Source organism: Mytilus galloprovincialis, chromosome 2, assembly GCF_965363235.1.
Source record: "Mytilus galloprovincialis chromosome 2, xbMytGall1.hap1.1, whole genome shotgun sequence".
Classification (NCBI taxonomy): Eukaryota; Metazoa; Mollusca; class Bivalvia; order Mytilida; family Mytilidae; genus Mytilus; species Mytilus galloprovincialis.
This window is the reverse complement of record NC_134839.1, coordinates 87,415,151-87,428,365: the sequence shown is the minus strand read 5'-3', so window position 1 is coordinate 87,428,365 and position 13,215 is coordinate 87,415,151. Positions and strand designations below refer to the sequence as shown.

Below are 13,215 nucleotides of genomic sequence, written 5' to 3'. Positions count from 1 at the left end.
TATAGTAATCAACGTAGTTTTTAGACTCAGTGTAACCATTGTTGTCTTCTTCGTAATTATTGCAATCATTTGATTTACTTTCATGAAGGACGATGTTATTGCCACTTGTTACCTGTTGCTTGCTGATAAACATAAGGTCTGTTGTTGCGTCATTTTTCGTTGATTTTTTTTCTGTTGCATTTTGTTTCTTAAGTTTATTGTCTATCACGTCCAGTCGGCTTATTATTTTGTCGTTAAGCTGCCTTTGTTTTTCGTTGTCATTAATGTTGTCGTCTTTGTCTTTTATCTGTTGTGCTTGTAATTTCACTTCAGCCTGAAGTTTACCAATTCTGTCTCGACTCTCGTGTATTTGGCTTTGTAAGTTTGTTATCAATATGTCTTTCTCATATAACTTGTTTTTCAGAATTTTTGTTTCATTTTCAAAGTTTTTGTTGAGCTTGTCAATTTTGTCATTCATCGGTTTCATATTATCATTAATCATCTGTTTTATTTCCAAGAACATTGAAAGCACAATAGTATTTTCATTGTTTGTACTAGTTGTTTTGCTTGATAATTTGTTAAGAATGTCGGACATTTTAGAATCTGTTTCATCGGATATAGTAGTTGTTCTTTTGCTCTTTGACATACCTTGTCTCAACCCAGAAGCATTATTAGCTCCTTCAAGATACTGATAAATGACATATATGTCATCCGCTATTTTTTCACCTAGTGGCTGACCATTGTCACGCTGTGTTCTATTCTATTATGTTTGTTCAAGTCAAATATAGAATGATGTGGTTCACAAGTGTTTCTCGTTTCTCTATATAGATCAGACCGTTCGTTTACCTGCTTAAATTGTTTTACACTTTTAACTTTGGGGCCTTTTATAGCTTGCTGTTCGGTGTGAGTCAAAGCTCCGTGTTGAAGGCCGTACTTTAAACTATAATGGTTTATTTTTTACAAACTATGACTTGGATAGAGATTTAGAGTTGTCACTCATACCACATATTCTTATTTTTATATAGATACATCTTTGGCTTTTTTTTTGTTTTTTGTTTTGCGCCATTAGAGACATATAATACCTTGAACTATACATTTTACATTGACTCTGGCGCCAACAAATTAGTTGAACTTTGCCACATTCTGTATGTGACTGTCCAAAGTCAGGAGCCTATAATTCAGTGGTTGTCATTTTTTGCTGTATATCATGTCTGTTTTTCGTTGCTGTTTTAATTTTTTTTTAAATTAGGCCGTTGGTTTCGTCTTTTGGATTGTTTAACTTGTATTTAGTTTTTTAAATGGACAACAATTGTAAAGTGTTATTTACATTTTCCTAGATGTGGGTCTATATCGCTACTAGTAGACTTCTTACCCTGTGAGATTATAAGCTCAATAGACGATAATGACATGATTTATAACAAACCTTAACTTCAATTCTCCTATAAGTTAAGAAATTATTGAGAAACAAATAAACAAAGTCAACTCCCTCAGAAGGCAAAGTTGACTTTCGAAAGATTTTGCTATTCTGTGTAGATCATTATGATAATAACTCCTTACATATTCCAGTATGTTATGCATCTTTAGATTTAATTTGTTTTCTTCTATTTAAGCATTCTTGGTAAAATAATCATCAGACTACACATGCCTTTGTTTGAATTCTTTGCCTATTTGTTAAACTTTGATAATATTAAATAACATCGGATTCTCAATGCAGGTGCAACGTTATTTGATGGGATTATTGTGTGGATGAAAATAATACTGAATCTTTTCAGTTGTTAGGCAGTGCGGCTTTAGTAAATGTAGAAATTGTGGATATAGCGAGGATTTGGATTGAAATGACATGTTTGTCATACAGCTGGAATAGGGTTTTCTTGTACGACTTGTGCTGGATTATTTCTAAATAGAAGAAAGTACACTCAGTAGTTTAACTGTGGGAAGCTGCTTTCTGTGGTACATACAGGCAAATGTGGATATACCTTATGTGCTGGAGAATGGCACTAGGATAGGTATGGACTATTAGTTAGTCTTTTTGCGTATGTCGTATGTATTTTTATGACCTGATTGGTTCACCATGGGTATGCTGTCTACATAGTTAAGGATATTGTTTGGGGATTACTGGAATACAAGGAAGGATTTATTATACAGTCCAATTGTTTTATATAACTTTCTAATTTTTGAAATATTTGATAAACAAACAATCAGTTTGTATGGATTCCAGTATAGAAATGTGTGCTTTATATGGTTAAAGTAATACCATGGGCTATATGCTTTCGGTGACCTATAAAATTACATATTGGGACACCCTATCAAGTGGTGCAGTGCTCGTGTATTGTAGACTTTTATAGACTCTTGGTGAGTCAGGATTTTATAAGAAGAATGTGCTTCTTAATTTATTCCAGTGTCTGACAGTATATGGGAGATGAAACTATAATTGTTTCAGTGCGTGAATAGCTGGCCACATTGAGGGAACATTAGAATTATGTTGGCTGTTTTGCTGATAATTTTGAACGTAACTAAACCACATGGAATTAAATGTTGGGAACACTTACTTGGACTACTTTACAGATTTGGAAAATATACTGCTGTGTTCTGGATGACTTTAACCACATTTACCTTCCTGGAATGTGTTCCTGCATGCTCCGCTCGAACTTTTAAATAGGACTCTTTCTCTATGAAATTGTCTCATGATGTATTTGTGACTTTTGAACATTTAGTTAAAGATCGTTGAATATCTTTGAACTATTTTTCAAATTATTATATGACATTAACAATAAATTAATTGTTGTTTATAATTATATATGTGTCTGTATAATATTTGAAAATTTTGGTAAGTATACCTCACCGATCTTTGGACTAATATGTGGGCAGATTATGTCTACGAGAGGGGAGTGTAATGATGGTCACTTTGTTTACTTGTTTATTCTATTTATTTGGGGAAATTGGTTAATATTAGTATTACTTAAAGTTCCGTTACTCTTTCTCCCGAGACCGGCCATGTTATTATTCTTGTCGAGACTTCCTGCTTCTTGCACGTGCCCTACATCCGGCCGGGTTCGGGACAGTCTACACTTAGGATTTGAAATGAGCAGACGCTCATACAATTTGGTTTGCAAATATGGAACTTGACAATGACAAGTAGATTAGCCACCACCGTATATTGTATTATTATTGTACGTAACTTATATTCAACCATAATGTATGTCTTTAAATAAACATCTTGTTTATATTTCCTTGTTTTACGTAGTTCCAGAACTTGAGTAGACAACAGGAAAATGAAGCCATAGGAAACTTCCACTCCTGTTACTGTTATTGATTCGTATTCATATTTATTGTCATAAATGGATTTGGAAAATCAAATAATTTGTTTGATTATACTTCAAATTGTTTTGGATTAAAAAGTACATTTTGTACTTACATTTCTGTCATGTAAAAGGTTGTAGTTTTATCTTGTCTTTGTGAATGTTATAGTAATTATTAAGCTTTGGATGTCGGGCACGTGTAAGAAGCAGGAAATCCCGACAAGAATAATTACATGGCCGGTCCCGGGAGAAAGAGTAACGGATTTTTTTTTATATTTGTTGTCCTCATCGAATTTTGTCTAATGCTTAGTTCGTTTCTGTGTGTGTTACATTTCAATGTTGTGTCGTCATTCTCCTCTTGTATTTGATGCGTTTCCCTCGGTTTTGGTTTAAGACCCGGATTTGTTTTTTCTGTCGATTTATGAGTTTTGAACATCGGTATACTATTGTTGCCTTTATATAAAGAACATCAATAAAATGAAATTACTTGGAATTGTGCTTGTCAAGTTAGTTTACGATATTTGGTCATGCATGAATGTATACCTTCTTTTGATTTTTTGTCAATGAAACATACCCTACTATAAAATCAAAAATTTATTCATCATATTAAACAACCGAAGTTTACAATGCCGATGTCCGTCAATTAAATTGTTTACTAACATTTACTTGCAAAATTTCATGCATATTCTGTACATAATGTGTCAATTGAGCAAACAATCAAATGTTGCTGTAGTCTGCTTTTCAGTTCCTTCTTCAAATGCACATACTACTATTTCAGTATACCCAAATGAAACCTCAACTTTGATAGGACGGTTTTTGCCTTTTGATGTATCCGGAATGGACACTGTTAAATCACCAAGTCGTCGAACTCCTTTGTCAATAGTATACATCGGACATTCGCTGCTACTTTCATAAATTTCAATTGTGGCTTCAGTATCATGTGCACGGGTAGGCAAACATGTATGTTTGAAAATTTCCTTTCCAACCCTTATTGGGTGTCCTATTTGTACAATCGGCTGGAAAATATCAGTGCACATCTCCTTTCCATCGTATACAACCTTCAGTTTCGCTGGGTGAACTTTATTGTTAAATGCTGTGTTAACACTAATGCCATATGTAAGAGGTGAAATGCGCTCGGAAATCAGATTTGGATTATGGCCAAAAATAACTGCACCTTTAACGATTGCATTTACAGCTTCTGTTGGACATATCACTGTTATCCGTTTGAATTCTGATATTATTCTTTGGCTTAAAATAGAGGAATCTGAAAAGCCACCAACCATTAGAATGGTCTTTATATCTCTTCCTTTCTTTTTACTTTCATTAATTATTTCTTTAACATGAGTTACTATGGAATCTATTGGCACCCGGAAAAATGCTTTTACAAGCTGGTGATCAAACCTTAGTTTGTCTTTTTTTACTTTTATCGTTTTTGCAAATTCTGATTTTTTAATGCTTTCTTCAAAAGATGAACATTTCTTTGCAATCTGATATTTTGCAAAAAGAGAAGCTGGAAATGCTATTGTTGTTTGGTCATCAGCTGAGGCATTAACACTTTTCTTCTTTGCCTCAAACTTTCGTTGAATTTCTAAAACATCTTCAGGATTCTCTTTGGAATATTCGCTCCATATATCAGCACCAAAAAGCTCTTTGAGGAAGGTCGTGTATTGATTATCAACGTATGTACCACCCCATGGTCCACCAGTTGGTCGTTGAAGTTCCCTAAGATCCCCATCGTTTTGAACTTGGTATGCTGTCACATCTACTGTCCCACCTGAAAAAAGTCAGTAAACAAAATATGAATAAAAATTCTAAATATTTTTAAAGAAATAATTCAAGCTTTTAAAGACGTTTGAATAATATCACAAGGAACTTGCTTTGTGTACATAGATTTATTTGTTTTCCTTACATTTGGTGAACTTTCTTGGTTGATACGTTAAAATAAGATGTATGATCGACTCTCATTGCTTTTATTTCATAAAAGAAAACTTGAACAACTTAAACAGATTTCATATACTAAGTGTGCTAATATGAAACGTTTTTGATACCTCCACAATCTAGCACAAGGAATTGTTGCCCTGGTTCAAACGATGATAATGAACTTGATTCTGCTCCTTCTTTTTTCTGTACAGTCAGTTCCTTACAGTATAAAGCAGCAGCCTCTGGTTCATATGCAAGGGTCAACATATCATCTGGAATACCAGCCTATAAAGTACACAAAATGTTCACAGTCTTTGTGTTTAATTGTTAGCGTGTTTGGTTAGTTGTGTTGAATTGAATTATTTTTTTCCAACTGCAGGCCCCGTCTAATTATGTCCAGGTAATGATAAATAAAGGCAACAGTAGTATACCGGTGTTCAAAACTCATAAATCGATAGAAAAAAACTATAGGTACCTAGTTTTCCTCATAACGATTTTTTTAAAATCATTTGAACTACATTTCTTTTGTCTTGACCATGAGTGGTTTCGAATTTTCTGAAGTGAAATCTGTTTTTTTTATGTTTGGTTGGCATAAACATGTGCAAACACGTCAAATATAAAACCAGATTGTCTTTCACGAAATAAAATAATTTCTTGCTCTTTGATCTTATTATTTGTTGTTACAAGTAGTATACTTGTAAATGTGTTACTGAAAAGACGAGTAAAAATAGATTTCAGTTAGAGTGAAGGTATGTACCTATTACAACGTTTAAATCCGCTGCATTTATTTGCATCTGTCCTAATTCAGGAAACTGATGTTCAGTGGTTGTCATTTGTTGATGTAAATTCATAAGTGTTTCTTGTATCTCGTTTTTTATGTAGATTAGACCGTTGGTTTTACACTAGTAATTTTTGTCGCTCTTAATAGCTTGCTGCTTGTTGTGAGCCAATGCTCCGAATTGAAGAAATTACTTAAACTGTACTGGTTTACTTTTACAAATTGTGACTTGGATGGCGGAGAGTTATCTCATTGGTTCTCATACCACATCTTCTTATTTAGATGGGGGAGGGGTAAGAAGATAAAAAACAACAAAAAAAACCAAAAGAAACAACACTAAACAAAATCAAGAATGAAAACATCATGATAATGGTTACAAAGCGGTTTGTCAATTTCAACTTTACTTTGAATTTGGATTAAAACATTTGATTATGTAGTAGCCCCTTTTGTTGTCAATACAACATTGTCATTTATTCATAAAAAAGAAAAAGGAAATCGGTGCATAAGAAAAAAAAATCAGCAATATATATTTAGTATGTTTCAAATAATAGTCAACTGTGATAGATATTCTGGATTCGTAAATTTTAAACGTTGATTTGATTTCATCTACATATATGAAAACAGAGAAGTGATCAGGAGTTCTCTTTTGTAAACGTGAGTTAAAAAGTGCACCTCTTTGTCAATTTAAATTAATACATTTACGCTACGTGCGTGAATATTCTTTTGTAAAAGACTGTAGCGGATCCAGAAATTTTCATAAAACAGGGAGGGGGGGGGGGGGTCCTACATTGTCGATGCGACTTTATCCACCAAGAACATGTGTCCACATTACAAAATTTAGGGTACGCATAGACAGCTTCTTGCTGTTAGACGGTTCATATATTCTGTATTGTTAGCTAGAGCTATTTTCGACTTTTGCGACCTATTTTTTAAATTATTTGTTGATGAACTTATCCCCACAAAGTACTTGCAAAATATTCTTTCTCAATCAATAGTAGCCTGGGATCCTGGCCTGCTGCAGTAATGACAGTCAGCAAAGTCACTAGAACTGTACTGGTTTACTTTTACAAATTGTGACTTGGATGGCGGAGAGTTATCTCATTGGTTCTCATACCACATCTTCTTATTTAGATGGGGGAGGGGTAAGAAACATATATTCTGTATTGTTAGCTAGAGCTATTTTCGACTTTTGCGACCTATTTTTTAAATTATTTGTTGATGAACTTATCCCCACAAAGTACTTGCAAAATATTCTTTTTCAATCAATAGTAGCCTGGGATCCTGGCCTGCTGCAGTAATGACAGTCAGCAAAGTCTCTAGATTGGGCCAGGACGCCAAGCTGATCACAATTACGTAATAGGAGCTAAAATACATACATGTTTATATATATATAGCAGACCAATGGAGTACAACCTGATAACTATAAATATACATTTTCATATGAATTGGTTCTATTGTCCTTTAACACCATTTCAGAGTATGGTCTTGACAAACGATATGATAGTCCGTCGGAAGGGGACGATAAATGACTGACCCGTGTTAAGAGAGAGCAACATATCTTGCACGTAAAAGACACCCTTGTAGATTTCAAAATAAGAAGGCTAATGCCGCTACAAAGCAGCACTAGCACCTGCAACGTGGAAAAGGATTAATGTAAGTTGTAATGACTTGTTTTTAAATCCACTATAGATAAATATGTTTAAACTAATTGGTTCTATTTTAATACATCTGTATGGCAGTCGAACGTATATTCTTCAATGTTCAAACAATGTTATGGGTCATTTCTAAACAGGTCATAAATAAAGGCAACAGTAGTATAATACCGCTGTGCAAAATTCATAAATCGATTGAGAGAAAAAAATCTATAAAATCATAAATGCCTGAAAAAAGCGACAACAAAAAAACGACAAAAAATCCACAGTTTTGAGAGATTTTTGGAAATTTTGAGGATTAATCTTATAATGGTGCAAGAAGGACTTCGTTTCTCAAAACAAAAAGTATGCCTGAAGTAAAGCTACCCATTGTTAGGATATTATTAAATTCAATTTGGCCAATCATGTCATTTCCTGAATAAAGGCAATCGTAGCATACTGCTGTTCAAAAGTCATAATAAATCGACTGAAAGAAAACAAATCTGGACTACAAACCAAAACAGAGGAAAACAACGGAAAAACAGAAACTCCGAAGTGCAATAAAAAAAAAACAATATATACATAGAAATGGGACTATTTGATAACAACTGCCATAGTTGTGAACGTTGAAAAATGATACTGAATATGGTAAAGTTACTCGGTACACCATGTTGCTGCTGATTGTTTTTTTGTGTATATAATTGCATATTTTGCAGTAAGGACATCGCTAAGTAACCATTAATGAACTATTGTGTATCCAAAAAAAACCAACATAACTTTGCTTCTAACATGGTTTTGGTTAACAATGATCTCTTTAAACATTTTTGGGATACATTTTCCCAAAAAAATCAAAAGTGTGGTTTTGGACTGACTTCCGATGTTAATAATTTTATGAACCCGTTTAGAAATAATAATGTTATGACCTCAAATTAGAATGGAGAAAAGAGGTAAATGGGTCATTATTACAACAACCGATTTCTTCCAATGTTAATAATTTTATGAACCCGTTTAGAAATAATAATGTTATGACCTCAAATTAGAATGGAGAAAAGCGGTAAATGTGTCAATATTACAACAACCCAACCAAATAACAGAACAACAGGCGAAGGCCACCAATAGGATTTCAACGCAACAAGAAAATCCCAATCCAGAGACGGGCTTTAGCTAAATCCTAATGAATGATGTTTACTGCACAGCTACTTTTATATAGGTACTATTTCTGTACCAGAAATCTGTAGTACTGGAAATCTACTTTGAACATTCAGTACTATTTTGTTACTTTAAAATTATTGTAATATTGAGGTACCTGTATTTTATAGTACTTGATTTGTACTTGAAATTTAAGTACTACATATTTTTGGTTGCACTGTAAAATTTCCGCATTTTGAAAGTTTGTTTATTTCAAATCCCTTAAAGTCATGATGTTCAAACATGGAATACTGTGATCATTGTTGGTAATATTTTTGTACCAATATTTTAAGTACAAATCAAGTACTGAAAAATTCAAGTACCTAAATATTACAATAATTCTACAGTAAAGAATATAAAGTACTAAATATCTAAAGTAAACTTCATGTACATAGTTTAAGTACAGAAATTGTGCAATGCAAAAGTAGCTGTATAGTTCACGAAAATAAACGCCAAACTAAACTTTGAAACAAACATACAAATGAACGAAAATTTGAAAAAAAAACCACATGAGACTTACAAAGGCTAGACCATCTTGACTTGGGACAGGCGAAAAAATGCTGCATTGCATGTATTGGGCTGTGTTATTGTGAATTCAAATGTAGATATAAAAGTTGTCCAAATCTCAGTAAATAGTTGTCGCCGTGGCAATTCAGTGACTACAACATCAGAAGCTGGTGTTCAACTCGCAAATACACATGTTACGTATAACCTTGGTATCTCAAATATAAAGATACGTCGTTGCCTAGATGGTAATAATGTTCCACTACACACACGTGTATAAATCTAGTTCTACTCATTGACATTGACATTAAAGAAACTGACCTGTTTTGCAGCTTCTCTCATGAACTGCTTAGCCCTGTCTGTCCATATTGCTGGGACTGTTAACACCCAGTGGATATCATTATTAGGGTCGAACTTCAAACCTTGCACCTGTGTGTTTTGCAGGAATTCCTTCTTTAGATACTTGATAGATTCAGCAAAAACAACCAGAGCTGACATCGGTTTTCCTTGTTCGTCTTCTATCATCAAATTCTTGGTTATTTTGTCTACTCTTGTCTATAAACAGGAATCATATTTATTTTACATGAAATTTGAAGGTATATTTTTTCCCCTTTTGATAATTTCTTTATTTCCATCAGTTGCCTGTTACATCAGCTCCTTGTGAACAATTAGTATAGTTTTCAATTATATTATATTAAGAAATAAAACATCAATCTAGTAAATGTATTGTACATTAACTAAGTATTTAACTTCTTCTAACTTCTTTGTAAAATAGATTCGTTTTGTAACTGCTCTAATGAATAGGACATCAAGTCCTTTCATTTTTTGTTCTGATACATAGCAGGATTTAAAATTGAAAATCCAATAAAATTAATAAGATAGTTAAAGCCGAATTAATACATATCTGATATAGTGTTGCTTAAAACAAGATCTTTTAATGTAATAGCTTTTTCTATATTCACTTGTTTCAATAAATCATGATTTTTTTTCTCCAAAAATTGTTTAAAAAATAACATGATATAAAATAATGATGAAAATCTTCTTCTGCATGTAAAGCTTTCGTTACGTAAATCGATGTATGTGACCTTCAATCTAAACAATAACTTTTTAAAAGGTGATATATTTTGTAAAAGTGTCCATCAATACATCTTCAATTTATTTTCTTCTTATGAAATCTGAAGGTATGGTCAGTGTGATAAGTTTCAATATACATGAAGAAAGATATTTGATTTCTTAAATTAACACTTATTTCAGAGTTAGTGGTTTTACATATTTTTCGTCTTGATAAAGTGGGTATTTACAGATATACAAAGATGCTGATGTTCTTGAACGTGTGCTTTGCGTGGTTAAGTAAGACAAACATTAAATGAAATACATGTATATGTATGTAAAAAAAATTTCATTAATTCTTACACGTTCAAGTATCTTCTCCTCTCCTCGAAACAATCTCATCTTAAACCTTCTGAAATATCTCCATCCTTCTGCCTTTTCATCTTCTAGTAAAGTATTGTATTTCGCCTCTGCTTCATATCCGAATTTACAAAACTGTTTATCTTCATTGAAAAGGATGACTGTGGGTGTCTTGGTTGTTGCAAGTCCGTCTCCAGATTTCCAATCACTGTTGCTATATACTTTAGTGTGATCTTTCTCATATTCCGCCCGGAACGAATATGCATATCCGGAATAAGTTGTGCCAAAATCGATAGCAACTACGACCAACGCATCACCTTTTTTCTCCATGATAGTCTACGTGCTAATACCCTTTCATATTGTATCCCACAAAGTCTCACTTCTGTAAAATATTGCACTGTTTTTATTAGTATTATAATCCCCATTGGAGATTCATTTGTTAAAATTTTAGTCCTGGAAGACCTAAATAAGATTTTTGTTAAGTTGATGTTGGACATAAATTTGCTTACCTTTTCGGGACAATTTGGGTAACCCCGTGTATTTGATGGGGTTCGTGTTGCTCGGTCTTTCGTAACTCAATTACTATGTGAATGTTGTCTTTTTATTTGATATTTGTTTAAGTAACGATATGTTGATCCTCTCTTGTCCCTAGAACAATTGTTTGTTCTCCTGGCTTTCATTTCATCTACTCTGCATATTTGTTTTCTAATTATCATTGCTTGTTTATCGTACTAATTTGTTGTGTATATTTAATTGTAAGTTGTTTTTAATATTTTCTCAGTATCGATGTTATTCAGTTGCTGCTTGAGAATCAACACTTGAATTCTCTTTTTAATCCTTTTGTCATTGTGTTATGAAAGCTTACTTTACAGTATGTTGTTTCTCGTTGTTGGGAGCCTAGCAATGACCCACAGTAGTTCATCTTCTTTTCATATGCCTTGATTTATAAAAGTGATATTGTAAATCATGGTTATATAGTCACATACGTTTGATTTTTTTCAGTAAAAGGAAATTATCGTTTTAGTGAGACAAGATGTCAGATGACACTAGCTTCATCCAAAAAGATAAGTCATGTTTGAGATTTATCTATCTCATACAATATATATCATACAAACAAAGACATGAACTGTTTGGCGAGTACAGGAGCATAGTTATTCCCCATATGAATGACGACTTTTAAGTGGAATTTACGTCCACTTGTTGAAGTAACTCTCCTTCCAGAGTACCATAATTCACGCTTACTTTTCAAGGGATTTCTATTGATTTTACGTTTGTTATTTTGTGTTGTATATGTATTATTTTCTGTAATGTTTTAATTGTATATTCTTTTCCCGAAAACTGTGTTGCCACCTCAACGTTAGGTTAATACATTTCGTAATGTCTTGGGGTTAGACAATACATATTTAACAATCTGTTCTGGTGTAAACACTATTCGGTAGTACTTTCAGGAAAATATGATGAAAAAGTTGCATCTTTGAAATACTTGAACCTTCAAATAAAGACAATAGTAGTATACCGCTGTTCAATAGTCATTAATCGAAATTCATCAAATCTGATAAAAAAACCAATACAGCGGGAAACTCATCCACAATTAATTACTATCGTCATAACTTAAACACGTCTATATGTACACCAAAAACAAACAGTGAAGGGCATATAGCTGCTACTTTGTATGCACAACATCCCTAGAGTTGACGGTGCTAAAGAAGTATGGTAATCCCATTTCTTTTCCCTATCAAATGAACCCTTCTTTCCCAGTGTCCGTGAAATTTTCCACTCGGTGGTCCCACCTTACAGAGCTAGCCGAGGAGCTAGCCTATCTTTTGAATTTCTAAATATATGCTTTGTTTTTACTTGAATATGAGTGTCATTAGTCGCTAATCAAGCAACAATCAATGAATTGTATTCACAATAAAATTGATAGTCGCTCAGAAAGCTATTTTGAAGAGAATAATACCCAATATTTACCTTCACTTGCGTCATCATAAAATGGTAATTTACTTCCCTGTTTGTAATGTTTATATATATATATGATAATATTATAATAAATTAAATATCTATTAATATATTTTAAATTTACGGAATTCAGAACTTCTGTCAAATATGGTTTACAACTTCAGAACCCGAAAATAGTATAATAAAACACTTATAGCCAAAATACTCAAAATATTTAGGTAAATAAGCGGGTAAATATGAAAGCAACCAAAAGTATAATGTGGTTTACTCTGATATGATTATCATCATTATGTGGTTTACATATAACAAAAATGTTTGACTGAAGTATGGATATTTCTTCATGTATTTAAAGTAGCACAAAATTTGAACCAAATATAAAAAAGTAGACTATATCATGTATATACCTTTGTAGTATATGTAAATATTCTGAATACACTAACATAGTTAAGTGTATTAATTATTATAAGTATTTATATACTTAAAATTTTATGTTTAAACAAAATAAATGTGCTCCCGTTGTAAACAAAGCATGTTTTATGTATAGATTAGT

At 32.7% G+C, this 13,215-nt stretch overlaps 1 protein-coding gene across 1 annotated transcript; it reads right to left on the bottom strand.

The window, feature by feature from the left end:
- Window positions 1–3,859: 3,859 nt before the first annotated feature.
- LOC143064726 (heat shock 70 kDa protein 12B-like) lies at window positions 3,860–12,717 on the bottom strand. Its single transcript, XM_076237778.1, has 5 exons — window positions 12,678–12,717; window positions 10,713–11,091; window positions 9,621–9,854; window positions 5,327–5,483; window positions 3,860–5,052 (listed from the first exon to the last, which is right to left on the bottom strand). Exons 2-5 carry the CDS (start codon window positions 11,037–11,039, stop codon window positions 3,980–3,982), a joined length of 1,791 nt encoding a protein of 596 aa, XP_076093893.1. The 5' UTR covers window positions 11,040–11,091; window positions 12,678–12,717; the 3' UTR covers window positions 3,860–3,979.
- Window positions 12,718–13,215: the final 498 nt, after the last annotated feature.

What these genes read in the sequence shown, in the direction of transcription:
- LOC143064726 (XM_076237778.1), bottom strand. Translation starts at nt 11,039, where the DNA reads ATGGAGAAAAAAGGTGATGCGTTGGTCGTAGTTGCTATCGATTTTGGC. An exon ending in AGGAGAAGATACTTGAACGT is followed by an intron (nt 9,855 to 10,712) that starts GTAAGAATTAAT and finishes TCCTGTTTATAG; the next exon opens with ACAAGAGTAGACAAAATAAC. An exon ending in CCTTGTGCTAGATTGTGGAG is followed by an intron (nt 5,053 to 5,326) that starts GTATCAAAAACG and finishes GACTTTTTTCAG; the next exon opens with GTGGGACAGTAGATGTGACA.